Below are 15,058 nucleotides of genomic sequence, written 5' to 3' on the forward strand. Positions count from 1 at the left end.
CATATTATGGAAACCGAGATGCCCAGTCAATAAAGAAAATTATAAAAAAAATTAAGAAATTATATTTACAGTCTTGCGTGTATAAGTATTAAGTACTCTTTTTTTTTTTTTTTTTTTTTTAAAGTTGGATAAATATGATAAAATTATTTTTAATAGTGGACTTTATTTTCATTAAGAAAAAATATATCAATTATCTATTTTTTTTATATCATCGAATCATTATTTTATGATGTGATAGGTTCAAAAGTGAAATATAATAAATAATTACTAATCATCTAATATCATATTATGAAATGAAGAGAGGATGATAATATCCTTACTCGTCCTTTATTTTATCTAATTATTTTTTTCTTTTACTTTTTTAATATAGATTAAAAATCTCATAACATAACTTTATAGTCTTTATTGCATAATCTAAATATAAATAAATTCAATAAACTAATATAATCATATAATTTAATTAAAAATAAATTCAGTTATAAAAAATTGACCTTTTGCTCTCTGAGTCTATTTTTGAATTTATTTTCTCTTAAATTATGCAAAAATGTTTTACTCTAATATTTTTAATTTAAATTCAAATAACAAAAAATAAAAACTAAATAATAAAACTGTAATAAAAGAGGCCTACGAATATCATTCTTCTAAATTTTTATTTCGCACACAATGGATGTACCCAACTGCCAACGAGTAACCACACTCGGTTGCATCACTGCCTTAGACCAAGGCCTGGTCCTCTTCAATCCCATCCCACCTCTCTTTTTTATTGGTCCGACGTAATGAAGCAGTCAATTTTGGCTGTCACTAAATAACAAATTGCTTAATTCACATATAATAAAATATAAAAATATAGAGCCAGTTTGTTATATAATTTTATGGAAAATACTTAGTAAATTAAAGTTAATGTAGTTTAATGTGGCATTAAATTATAAAATTATTTTTATTATAAAATAAATCTAATATATTTTAAAAAATTATGTCAATTTGTAAATTTATTTTTACGTAATTTTTTTGTTTTTAAAGTAATTCTCTAATTTTATCTAGTAATGATATGTGTACATTTTTTTATTAATATATTTTAAAATAATAGTATTCAAATAAAATGATATTATTTTTATAAATTATTTTATAAAAATATCATTAACTTAAAACATAATTATAAAAATGATTGTTAAAAAAAAAAAAAAAAAAACTGTATGTCTATCATTCTTCAATTTTATTTTATAATATAAACGTTTTGGTTTACTGCCACGTTGAACTCACTTTCTAGTTTCTACTTACTAGTCCTACTCCTTGGAAAAGACACCATAACCCGACATTAATTAATTACGATTCCTTTTTATTATTTGACTAAAATTAGTATGATTATATTCTTATTCTACTCATTTCTCGTTATATTGATATGATATTATTTATTAGTCATTATTTTATTAAATAAAAACTGATCTAAGATTTGTTTATAGTATTTTTTAATTAAATATTGATTTAAAATTGAGTTATATAATTATAAAAATTATATAAACCGGTCTATAGAATATATTTAATAAAATATTTATATAATATAATTTAATTTAAACGATATATTTTAAAATTTTAAAATTATATAAGCATTTATTGCTTCAACATTGACATTAACCAAACCTATAATAATAATAAAAAAAAAATCTATTCATATACACTCCTCCTACATATAGAATAAAATAATTATGTAATCATTTATTGCTTCAATATTGACATCAACCAAACTTATAACATCTATAAATACTGACATTTAGGGATGTTAATAATTAAGGTGTGATTTAGATAGTGAATTAATATAAGATGAGATGAATTAAAATGAAAATTAAAAGTTAGATAAAATAATATTAAAATATTTTTTTAATATTATTATTATTTTAAAATTTAAAAAAATAAAATTTTTATTATATTTTATATAAAAATTTAAAAAAAGTTATAATAATAAAAAAAGATGAAACATTTCTTGTATCCAAACAGACTTGCGCCTCACGAATAATCAATAAGTGCAAGGTACAACAATGATAAAATCATAAAAAAATTTTATAAAAGTAAATTTATAAATTAATATAATTTTATAACATAAGATATATTTTATAATATACTTTATCAATCGCATCAATTTATACTAATACATAAATATATCGCAAATCGGATTCCAATTCATACCCACTTGTGACACGTGTAAAGGCAACATTCGTAAATATGAAGAAGTGATGCGGACAAAAAAGGAAATCTGGCTTTTGGGTTTGTTTTGGCACGAAGCTTCAAGTCCGATTAGAGGACTTCTCGCCAATTGGCGCTCTCTCTCAGAGCTCTCAGTATATATATACATAGACAGATGCATACATGGAAGCACCTACATCCGAGCATCACCACAGCTTCTCTCTGAGAATCTCTCGTAGATTTTATTTTATCTCTCTCTCTCTCTCTCCCCCCATCTTTGCCGCGAGCCAGGAGCTACCCTGCGAGGGAGAGAAAGGAAGTCGCTGTTCGGAATCTGAATTTCCAAGTGAGAAGGAAAGCAAGGAGCAAAAATGGCAAAGAATGTGGGAATTCTGGCCGTGGAGATCTACTTCCCTCCCACCTGTATTCAACAGGTGAACTCTCTGTCTCTGTCTCTGTGCCTCATTATTTCAGTTCCTGTTTGGATGTTGAGAAACGTGGGAAATGAAAAGAAAGTCTAACTTGTAGTTTCTTTCTTTCTTTTTCTTTTTTTTTTTTCTGGAAATATCTTTTAAAAAATTGGCAATTTACGCTGGTTTTTTTGGATTAAAGAAAAATAGAGGCAAAGTTGGGTTCAGCTATTTGGATAGTTCAATTTAAGTTCGGTGAAGTGGAGGTGGAGATTTGTTTTTGCCAAATCTTAGACTTAATAATTGGAGATTCGTGTATTGACGTTTTAATATGTGCATCTTTATATTTTCGCTCTCTCTGTTTCGGTCATTGAAACGGACGTAAAAAGGAGGAAACTCATATAGTTTAGATGCTCAAGGTGTTTTGATCATCGAGCTATTTTTCAAGGTGTTATTCCTTTACTTTCCCGAGAATCAAACAGAATCTTCTTTCCCTCCTAAACTTCCCTGCACGTAAATGAATGAATTGTAAAAATATGTTTACATTTTATGTATAATGGTTTTAGGTGGCTCAGATGGGGGGTATTTTTACCTATATTATGATCCAAATTTGGTGGAATTGATTTTAATATCTCTCATATGCATATCCTTATAGTTGTTATATATGAAAGTTTGGTAATTTAGTTAAAACATTGATCCCATGGGGGTGGTCAACCACCACTGCTAGACTCCAAAGGCAGTGTTAAATTACACTTAATTGCCGAATGATGATGTTTTTTCTGATCGTTTTGTTTTATAATGGATGAACAAATTGATGGATGCAATTATTCATGATAAGATATCTAGAATTGAGACTGGTATATTTGTGACTTGAACAGCTTCTTAAAAGAAAACATTTGTGAAATTTAATTCTTCTTTATTTGTGTTTCTTAAAAGATAAACGGAATAGCAATAACCAACAGTAATTAAATGCACCCAGGGAAGAACCAAGAAAGAGTTGCAAAGGTGTATGCCTATGAAATTTAAATTAGAAAATATTTTTTTTCTGATAACAATTATATTTTTTATGGGAAGATATAATTAAAAAAAAAAAAGTAAGCACATGGTTCCTAGGAATATATTTGCCAATCCCCAATTGTACAGTCATTATTTTCCTAATCACCAATTGCAGAGTCATATAATCGATATTCTAAAACTCCGTCTCACACATGGGATTGGGCCCTCCTTGATAAGTAGAGAATCAACACGTGGAATATAGATAATTGATTGAGATGTAAGGGAAGTATAAAAGTTGGTGTTTGATTCAAGATCTTTGCTCAAATACCATTTAATTCACTAATTATCTCAAAAGCTTAAGCTTCCGAGAAGAGGTTAATTAAATTAAATAATTTAATTATTTTCCTAACAATATTGAACATCCCTTCGTTATAAGACTGAGCCCACGTCTTTTTTTTCTCTAAAGCTATATGCTTCAACCATCAAGGTTGAAATGGACGTTATTTCTGGCAATTTATTAACCTGCACGTGTGTTACTGTAAATGAAACTACTTACATCTGCACTCCTTTTGGCGTTTTCTGATAAATTCTTTGGATACTTATATCTTCCTTTTTGTATGGGAAATAGGAATCATTGGAGACTCATGATGGTGCCAGTAAAGGAAAATATACAATTGGACTCGGCCAAGATTGCATGGCCTTTTGTACTGAGGTGGAAGATGTAATCTCAATGAGGTTGTGATTCTACATTCAACCCTCACTGTTATTCTATACTGCTAGCAGATTTAAGTTTGGTTTGCAAATTTCCATTGCCTTTAATCTGTATTAATTAGAATATTATTATGACCTAGTGAAGTTTTGGGAAGTTTAATAACACAATTGAAAGGGTGCCTCATTAAGGGAGATGTTGTTAGTCCAATATGAAAATTTACAATGAAAACTGAACCCTGCTTGTTCAATTCAGGAATTTGAAGACTGTATGGTTAATAAACCATACCATGTGTATCTTCTAGTGGACTGTGGGGAAATAATATTGAGTAAATTTTCCCCATGACATGGTATTACTGTCCTTTTCATACAAGAAAAGATTCCATTTATCTATGTTCGTGTCTGCTAGAGCACCATTAGTTACGTTTGAGCTTATCACGCTGGATTCTATCCATAAGGAAGGCCCATGTTGATATCTACTTTTGGAGTCTTTCACTATTATTTTTGGCATGTCCTTTGTTTACAGTCGTTGGCTTCATATTTACCTTTTTTAACAATTAATTATAATCATAACTTTTTCTATACGTCCTGTGCATTCAATATTCATTGACTTTTCAATTTTCAGTTTGACAGCGGTTACATCCCTCCTTGAGAAATATGGGATTGATGCCAAACAAATTGGTCGTCTGGAAGTAGGCAGTGAGACTGTAATTGACAAGAGCAAATCAATTAAGACCTTCTTGATGCAAATCTTTGAGGTTGTCTTCTGGTCATTGAAATGCATATCCTCTTGTAGTTTTTTCAGTTGCTCATTTCTGGTGATGAAATATGATATTGAGTTTGTGACCATATGATGGTTCTTCAGAAGCTAAATATACATGGCTAAATATATTGAACTATTAAAAATCTCAGCTGCCCATATGGTTCCAAATCACCATTCCTGCTTTCTCGCCTTTGAAGCAACATTTGTTTTTGAGAGGGTTTTCTTAAATTTGGGTCCCCTGTATTGCTCTTCTACAATTCTCTATATAGTATATTTGTTTGTTAGTAGTTTAAGTCCTATCATTTTCAAAGTCCTGGTCTTCATAGATTTCAATTGACTTCTCCCTACTTGGCATGAACAGAAAAGTGGAAACACCGACATTGAAGGCGTTGACTCAACCAATGCATGCTATGGTGGAACAGCAGCTTTGTTCAACTGTGTCAACTGGGTTGAGAGTAATTCATGGGATGGGCGCTATGGACTCGTTGTGTGCACTGACAGTGCGGTATGACGATTTCCTCTGGATGTCATATGTTGCTTGGACTAATGTCCAGGCGCAAACTTGCTTTATTTCTTACGTGAGATAGTTATATAGTATGAATGCACAAAATTGATAACTTGTGAGTTTTTATATCACTGGTTGAATCATTCTAATTTGCAAATCGTATTATTTTGATGGATTTATGCATTTTATAATTCCTACCATGCACCATTTACTTATTGTGGTTCCCTTTATCAGGTCTATGCAGAAGGACCAGCCCGGCCTACTGGAGGAGCAGCTGCTATTGCCATTCTAGTAGGACCCGACGCTCCTATTTCTTTTGAAAGCAGATTCAGGGGGAGTCATATGGCCCATGCCTATGATTTTTACAAGCCGAACCTTGCTAGTGAATATCCGGTAATTTTACTGAATTCTGAATGTTATTATCTTGTCAATTTTAATGTTTATGTTTTTGTACAATTCCTTTTCATGATTATACTGTTTCTTTAGCTTTTGCTTGGAAATTCGTGATTATAGACATATGAATTCGACCTGTACTGTCCACATGTTTTTCAAACAATAAGATTCACAATTTGGTTACCAGTTGCTTGTTCGAGTGATTTTGATCTGTCGACAAATACGCTTGTAGGTTGTTGATGGGAAACTTTCTCAAACATGTTATCTCATGGCTGTTGATACTTGCTACAGACAGTTCTGCAAGAAGTAAGATTCCCTGGAAGTTCCGAAAGCTTTTAAATATGTTCTAATAGAGCTTTTGGTGATAAATAGTGTACCATGAAAATGCCTTAATATTTTGTATTCTGCAGGTACGAGAAACTAGAAGGCAAACAATTTTCACTTGCTGATGCTGAATATTTTGTATTTCATTCTCCATATAACAAGGTAGCGTATTATCGATAACCAAATTCTCCTTTGGACTCATATTTCTAAAATGCCTAAAGCAATAGCTTGTTTGCCTTGCTGATTTTTTTCTTTGAACTACTGCAGCTTGTACAAAAAAGCTTTGCTCGCTTGTTGTACAATGATTTCTTGAGGAATGCCAGGTTCTTATTTCTTCATCTCTCTAGATCTTGACTCTATCTGACACGTGTACTTGGTGAATAATTATACCTGCTTCTATTTGCAGCTCTGTTGATGAGGTTGCTAAAGAAAAGCTGGGGCAGTTTTCCACCTTATCTCTAGATGAAAGCTACCAGAACCGGGACCTTGAAAAGGTACTTTTGAACTCTGTATGTGAATATTATGAAAAAAGAGAAGTTATTCTCTTTTGCTTCTCTGGATAATTTTGGATTGTCTCATTCTTTGGAATTTTTTCTGATGATGCCTAAATATCATTGTTCTGTAGGCAACCCAGCAACTTGCAAAGCCCCTATACGATGCAAAGGTGCAGCCTACCACTTTGATACCGAAGCAAGTTGGCAACATGTACACTGCATCTCTCTATGCAGCATTTGCATCCCTTATTCACAATAAACATACCACATTGGTAATTTTCTAACTACTTCATATTCAACAATTTGGCTTTTTCCCTTGAATTGTTCATATATCCTTACGAGTTTTGTTTTTTGGGTTATAACTTGCAGGCAGGTCAGCGGGTGATAATGTTCTCATATGGGAGTGGCTTAACCGCCACAATGTTTTCGTTGAAATTCCGGGAGGGTCAACATCCCTTTAGCTTATCAAACATTGCCACTGTGATGGATGTCCAAAGGAAATTGGATTCAAGGCATGAGGTATTTCTCTTATTCTTGGACGATTCATTATGTTAATTGTACCTAGCTAGAGCCCTGTTGCATGGAGATCTTTGATTTACTCCTATTTTTAATGTCCTAAACTTTTGACTTGTCTTATTCTTGATGGAGTCCTGGGCACAAGGGGTTTTAGTTTGATAATGTTAAAATATAATTTAAATAATTAAATCCATCTCTTCTCAAACTTTTCAAACATGTGGTGATTTATCCTGATATTAACTCATGCGTAAAGGGGGAATTAGAATATAAACAAAGTGATTTAATTCACCTATTTCTATCAGTTTAAGCTTTTAGGATAAGTATTGAATTAAAAAATATCAGTATTTAAGGTCTCTAAAAGAAGATGATAGAAAATAATTTGGGTGCAAGAATATACGACAGAGATGAAGCCATAAAAAAGTTTATTGTTTATGAAAAACTTATAGTACTTGAATAATGAATCATTCCTTACAACTTTCTACCTCAGTTGTCCATATGTGGTTTCCAAGCATTTTAATGTTAGTGCGGTTCTCATGCAGTACTCCCCAAAGAAGTTTGTTGAAACTATGAAGCTAATGGAGCACAGGTATGGAGCCAACGACTTTGTGACAAGCCAGGACATTAGCCTTTTATCTCCAGGCACATTCTATCTTACTGAAGTCGACACCATGTATCGGAGATTCTACTCCCAGAAGGCTGGGGACAAGGCCAGTGGCACCCAATGTGGGAAGGGATCTCTTGTCAATGGTCGCTGAGAGTGAACAAATTAGAGCACGTGTGCCAGAACGTTGGCTTATGTGTTCTTAGGTGGTGTTTGTCAGTAGAAAGAACATCCTTCCATAATGAAGTTTTTATGCCAAAGCAAGTAGTTTGTCAGGTTATACTGTTTTGAGATTCGTCCGTTCTTGTTTTTCACTTCCTATTTCCACTTTTCAAATGTAAGTTTATCTTAATAATCATTACCCTTGTTCAAACAAATGTCATCTCTCTGGATGATGATAATGTAACAAACGCTGAAGTTCTTGATATTATTATATAGGCACTCTGTTGAATCAACCGGAATGTTGTCTTGTTATCAGTTTTCATAGCTCTTTTAAAAAACTGATTACAAATATCTTTCCATAAAGGAAAAGAGAAGGTCTGACTGTGAGATCCTTTGATGAAGAATCTCCCCTAATTTCTTGAGATAATTGCTTTGGTTTCTACTTTCCTTGTATGAGCGAAAATATCAAGCGGCCTCTACTAAAAAGCTTCAAAAACTTTCATGCTGAACATAAATAACAAAGATCGACATGGTATTTTAATAGAGGGATTTGTGTGCATGGCAGAGACATTTCTGTTGCATCATTCCATGCTAAAAGAAGTACTTGGAAGGTTAATAGGTAATGCTCTAATTTTTCAACGACTCCATGTCTGGATAGTCTTGGAAGTTTACTTAGGGCCCAATTTGGATGCCCAGAAATATCTCATCTGAGCTGTATGGCAATCTAATCTACCTATCCAAACAGCATGAGTTATTTGTATTTCATCATTTCAAAATTAACAACTGAAATAAACAGTAAAAAGTGAAATAAATAATATACAAATGACAGAAAACCTTAAGTGAACAGTGCAAAACAATAAGTTAATAGTTGCTATCCAAACCGTGAGATCCACCATTTTATCAAATCTCAAGAAGTAAAAACTATCTCATCTTATCTCACTATCTAAATACATTTTTTTACAAACTATCTCCATCTAATCTTATTTAAAAAATTTCACTACTATTCAAAATATATTATTTCATCTGAACTGCGTAACCAAACGAGTCATGTCTAGTAGTTCATAGCTCATAGAAATTTTCCATTGAAAACAAAAACTTAAAAGCAATGGAAAACAAAAACTTAAATCCTCAGGGTACTCTGAGGGTCATGGAATCCATACTTCCTCAACCGCTGCAGCCTGCAGGAAGGGACATAGCCGGAGTGAGCCACCTTGGGCTAGCTCAAGGAAAAGCAAGAGGTGGAATTTCACTAACTAAATTGCAACTCAAAAGAACAGTTCCAACTAATTTATTCATCGTCAAATTACAAATACAACATTCAAATACCAATAGGGCAATCGTGTATGTCAAATGGGAAGAAGGGGGAACCCATATGGTGGATAAATCACATCATCCCGCAAGCACAAAATAAAGCAAATCTCAATAAGTAAAGTTGGAGCATAAAACTACTAGGCTCCAGCAGTCTTCTGATTTGGCTTGAATACGTACTTAATGAGTGACTCCTTGATGGATAAGAGTTCAGGGAATTCTGCCTTCAATTTGGAGGCATCGAGCTCATTGTTGCTCCTTGGGGCAATGATCACCTTTGCCTGCTCCTCAAGATTAAAGTTCTTCCATGTGAAGTTGGTGTCAATGTATTCCCTATACATCTCTAATATCTCATTGTGGCTGACCGCGCCAGGATTTGTGAAGTTCCATATTCCAGTGAGATTTCTCTTTCCCATTTCAATGGAGATTGGGAGTAGTTCATCCAAGATTGTCATTGAGTTTGGTATGTTCACTACCTTCTCATACCTAGTGATCTTTGTAATGAAGTTCCGAGGGTTGGACAAGTCCGACGAGATGGGCATTCTGACGCGCAATGTATAGACATTCTCATAGTTCTTGAGAAGTTCTTCCACCTTAAAAACGTCAAATTAGACCCACAATCAGTATCAAGCAATGCACGCATGTGCAGAGGCTGCAGAGCCATTAACCATACCTCTTGCTCTTAACTAGTCTGGATGAAACAAGAAGTTTCATTTAACCGAGAGAAACGAACACAAATAGTTAAGCAGCACAGATCACCAGCAGAACCAAACTTGCAAATTGAACATAACCGAAAACACAAAGAAACTCGAAATTTGAGTACGGATTTAATTAATTGAGGTAGGAGGTGACGTGGACATAATGCACCACATTCAAAGCACAATGAAATCCACTCCAAAAGACTGATGAGGAAAAATAAATCACTTCATGGACTGACGTAATCGTTATTTACATTAATTACTTTAACAATGCAGGGCTAGCTGGGCTATAGAAACCCACCATAATTAATCGTACGATTAGCTCAATTTCCATGTACAAGTTACAGATTCCAAAAGCTCATGCTTTTTAAAGTACCAATAGAGTATATCAGATCTAGATTTGCTTAAGCATACATTCAGACTCATGTAGCACGCAAAGCTGACTACTTGGTACGAACTCTCTAATCGTCACCAGAAGCCCAGATCTAAGCCTTAACACGTTAAAAATTCATAGAACGTATAGCATTTTCGCATCCATTAGAGTGATGAGAGAAATAAATCATAATGGGAAAAAGAGAAGAAGAAACACACCATGGCCTCGGTCTTGGAATAGAACGATCCGACGAAGTTAGGAGTGTCCTCCTCCTTAAACCCGACGCCGGAGCCAAGGGGGTGGCCAGAATCGTACTCGAAGATACACCCGGTGGCGTAGTTGATCAAGACGAGGCCCTTCTCTCTGCAATAAGATGACAAAACATCATTAATATCCGAGAGCTTGACAGAATGTGATTTAAATAATTAAGTTTATTTATAAGGTTAAGATAAAGATAAATATTTTATAAAAATAAATTTATAAATTAATATAATTTTTATTATAAAATAAATTTAATGAACCATAAAAAAATATATTAATTTATAAGTTTAATTTTATAAAATTTGTATAATTGTAGCAAATGATAATTTAATTGAAAAATAAAAAAAATTATTTATGGTACCAGATTATTTATCTATTGTCACCAACGTATAAAAACAGAGATGGATGGTCCCATAAAAAATGAATGAGGGAGGCTTCTTTATTGATAGCTACTGTTTGGACAAACAACCTCCGATCGAGAGAGGTATCCTGAAATCCTCGTACACTTTTTCAAATTTTTATACACTTTTTTAAATTTCTATATAAAATATAATAAAAATTTAACTTATCATTATACCTTTTTCAAATCTCCATATACTTTTTCAAATTTTTATATAAAATATAATAAAAAATTTAACTTTTTTAAATTCCAATATACTCATAATATTTAAAATTAATATTCTAATAATATTTTATTCAACTCAACCTAACATCCAAACCCAACCTAAAGGCTGGAGAAGCGCTTCCGAACGGTCCAGCTATTAATTGAAGAATAACAGCCCTCCTTTCACATGTTGCCACATCAGTAAATACACAATAATCTCAACAGACTTCCCCACATAGAATCTCATCTTCCCCCCCTCTCTGCACCGAAAGAGAATGATCTGCAGACCATCACCCAAATCTACTTCCAGGTAGCACCCAAATCTACTTCCAGATCTACCTGGTCTACTCGTAGAAACCCAAATCTACATTCACTTATTCATATTGAAGTTGAAAGCCCCATATTCAAGTCTGAATCTCATTCTCCCACTTCGGACGCGAGCTTATACCATAATCCAGAACTATAAAGCGCTTAATCTCGAAAGAAAAACCAAATTCATGCTCCCACTACTTCAAAACACTTACCGAAAGAAGTTGGAGTACAGTCCAAATTCATGTGCTCATATTAATTTTTATTTCAAAGCATGCAGCAAATCGATGACTTTCCTCTTTTCTCTAAGGTTGCTTTTCCTCTTTTTACTTTCTTTCCACCTTTTTTTTCTTCTAGTAATTTGCATGTAAAAGGGTAATCGCTAATTGTTGTTTTTATGAGTATGAAAAAACTGAGATTGCAGCCTTCAAATTTTAGTTCACAAGACACAGAGAGGTTTTTGGAGATGGAGTGGGTGACTGTCGTGAGAGGGTCAACTCGAGATGAAGCCTTGCGAAGTCAGCCGTGCGAGAGGGCGCGTGCGAAGCTGCGAGAAGGGGGTTCCGTGCAAGAGCCGGTGCAACGTTGCAAGATGCCCATATGAGGTTCCGTGCAGTCTGCGAGAGAAAAACCAGAGGGGGTCTGAAATTGAAATGTGATTTCCAATCTGATGTAGTGCATTCACAAAATTATTGTGGTAGAATGCCTATGTGTCACTATATTATTGGTGGGCTGTTATTTTAGTAAAATAAGCCCGACTGGTTTGTAGGATTTCTCTAAAGGTTGTTGCCGGTTATCTCCAACTACCAAAGCCTCGTGTATTTTCTGATTTTCCCTGTTTTTAAGCTGAAAAACGATTTTCATTTGCAACAATAAATATTCCTGTTTTAAAATTGAATCCATTTTATCTCAATCAGTTAGTTAACGTATTATGGAAAGCGAGATGCCCGGTCAATAAAGAAAATTATATAAAATTTAAAAAATTATATTTGCAGTCTTGCAGGTATAAGTATTAAGTACTCTTTTAAAAAAATAAAAATTGGATAAATATGATAAAATTATTTTTAATAGTGGACTTCATTTTCTTTAAGAAAAAATATATCAATTATCTATTTTTTTTTTATTATCGTCTCATTATTCTATGATGTGACATTAGGTAATAGATTCAAAAGTGAAATATAATAAATAGTTTCTAATCATCTAATGCCATATTATGAAATGATGAGAAGATGATGATATCCTTACTCGTCCTTTACTCTATCTAATTTTTTTTTCTTTTACTTTTTTAATATAGATTAAAAATCTCAGAACATAACTTTATTATATAATCTAAAAATAAATAAATTCAATCAACTAATATAATCATATAATTTAATTAAAAATAAATTCAGTTATAAAAAAACTGGACATTTTGCTCTCTGAGTCTATTTTTGAATTTATTTTCTCTTAAATTATGCAAAAATGTTATACTCTAAAAAAAAAAAAAAAAAAACTAAATAATAAAACTGTAATAAAAGAGGCCTACGGCTACGAATATCATTCTTCTAAATTTTTGTTTCGCACACAATGGATCGACGCAACTACCAACGAGTGACCACCCTCAGTTGCATCACTGTCTTAGACCAAGGCCTGGTCTTCTTCAATCCCATCCCACCTCTCTTTTTTATTGGTCCGACGTAATGAAGCAATCAATTTTGGCCGTCACTAAATAACAAATTGCTTAATTCACATATAATAAAATATATAAATATAAAGCCAGTTTGTTATATAATTTTATGAAATTTTTTATTAAATTAAAATTGACGTAGTTTAATGTAGCATTAAATTATAAATTTTTTTATTATAAAATAAATTTAATATATTTCAGAAAATTATATCAATTTGTAAATTTATTTTTATGTAATTTTTTTGTATTTAGAGTAGTTCTCTAATTTTATCTAGTAATGATATGTGTACATTTTTTTAATAATACATTTTAAAATAATAGTATTCATATAAAATGATATTATTTTTATAAATTATTTTATAAAAATGTCATTAACTTAAAACATAATTATAAAAAAAAAAAAAACTGTATTTCTATCATTCTTCAATTTTATTTTATAATATAAACGTTTTGGTTTACTGCCACGTTGAATTCACTTTCTAGTTTCTACTCACTAGTCCTTAGAAAAGACACCATAATCCAACATTAATTAATTATGATTCCTTTTTATTATTTGACTAAAATTATTATTATTATATTCTTATTATACTCATTTCTCGTTATATTGATATGATATTATTTACTAGTCATTATTTTATTAAATAAAAACTGATCTAAGATTTTTGTATAGTATTTTTTTAATTAAATATTGATTTAAAATTGAGTTATATAATCATAAAAATTATATAAGGTGGTGTATAGAATATATTTACTAAAATATTTATATAATATAATTTGATTTAAAAGATAAATTTTAAAATTTAAAATTATATAAACATTTATTGCTTCAACATTGACATCAACCAAACCTCCAATAATAATGAAAAAATCTATTCATATACACTCCGCCTGCATATACTTGAGAATAAAATAATTATGTAATTATTTATTGCTTCAATATTGACATCAACCAAACCTATAACATCCATTAATACCGACATTTAGGGATGTTAATGATTAGAGAAATACTTTTTGCAGTCGGCAGATGCAGTCGGCGTGCAGTCAGTTGTAAAAAAATGAATTAATACGGGACTTACATGAAAAAAAATTATTTTTATAACTTTTTTTTATTCATGTAGGTCCCCCTGAATATAAAAAAAAATTTATAATTTTTTTTATTCATTCCGTACAGCCGACTGCACATCGACTGTATTTGCCGACTGTATGTAGCAAAGCCCTAATGATTAAGGTACAATTTAAATAGTGAATTAAGATAAGATGAGATGAATTAAGATGAAAATTAAAAATTAGATAAAATATTACTAAAATATTTTTTTAAATATTATTATTATTTTAAAATTAAAAATTAAATTAAATTTTATGTAAAAAATTAAAAAAATTATAATAATAAGATGTAATGAAACATTTATTATATCCAAACGGATCTCGCTCCCCATGGATAACTAATGAGTACAAGGTACAACAATAATAAAATCATAAAAAGATTTTATAAAAATAAATTTATAAATTAATATGAATTTATAACATACATTAGATATATTTTATAATATACAATATCAATCGTATCAATTTATACTAATACATAAATATATCGCAAATCGAATACATAAATATATCGCAAATCGAATACATAAATATATCGCAAATCGGATTCCCAATTTCATACGTACTTTGACAAGTGTAAAGCAACATTCGTAAATATGAAGAAGTGATTCGGTCAAAAAAGGAAATCTGGCTTGGCGTTTGTTTTGGCGCTCTCTCTCAGAGGACTTCTCGCCAGTTGGCGCTC

At 31.6% G+C, this 15,058-nt stretch overlaps 2 protein-coding genes across 2 annotated transcripts; one reads left to right on the plus strand and one right to left on the minus strand.

Moving 5' to 3' along the window:
- Positions 1-2,331: 2,331 nt before the first annotated feature.
- On the plus strand, positions 2,332-8,343 carry LOC122290510 (hydroxymethylglutaryl-CoA synthase-like). Its single transcript, XM_043098268.1, has 12 exons — positions 2,332-2,612; positions 4,213-4,319; positions 4,918-5,050; positions 5,417-5,560; positions 5,795-5,953; positions 6,186-6,259; positions 6,364-6,439; positions 6,545-6,600; positions 6,684-6,771; positions 6,903-7,043; positions 7,141-7,290; positions 7,827-8,343. Exons 1-12 carry the CDS (start codon positions 2,550-2,552, stop codon positions 8,040-8,042), a joined length of 1,407 nt encoding a protein of 468 aa, XP_042954202.1. The 5' UTR covers positions 2,332-2,549; the 3' UTR covers positions 8,043-8,343.
- Positions 8,344-9,308: 965 nt separating this feature from the next.
- LOC122289384 (bifunctional dTDP-4-dehydrorhamnose 3,5-epimerase/dTDP-4-dehydrorhamnose reductase-like) lies at positions 9,309-10,848 on the minus strand (the record flags this gene model as incomplete). Its single annotated transcript, XM_043096356.1, has 2 exons — positions 9,309-9,951; positions 10,648-10,848. Coding segments are annotated over 2 exons (654 nt in total), but the record flags the coding sequence as incomplete, so codon positions are not given.
- Between the last annotated feature and the right edge of the window lie 4,210 nt (positions 10,849-15,058).

Source organism: Carya illinoinensis, chromosome 12 (assembly GCF_018687715.1).
Source record: "Carya illinoinensis cultivar Pawnee chromosome 12, C.illinoinensisPawnee_v1, whole genome shotgun sequence".
Classification (NCBI taxonomy): Eukaryota; Viridiplantae; Streptophyta; class Magnoliopsida; order Fagales; family Juglandaceae; genus Carya; species Carya illinoinensis.

Bases quoted from the DNA above. Each gene is read 5' to 3' on its own strand.
- LOC122290510 (XM_043098268.1), top strand. From the start codon at position 2,550: ATGGCAAAGAATGTGGGAATTCTGGCCGTGGAGATCTACTTCCCTCCC. The intron at 5,954-6,185 runs GTAATTTTACTG...ATACGCTTGTAG, and splicing joins ACCTTGCTAGTGAATATCCG to GTTGTTGATGGGAAACTTTC. The intron at 6,772-6,902 runs GTACTTTTGAAC...ATTGTTCTGTAG, and splicing joins AGAACCGGGACCTTGAAAAG to GCAACCCAGCAACTTGCAAA.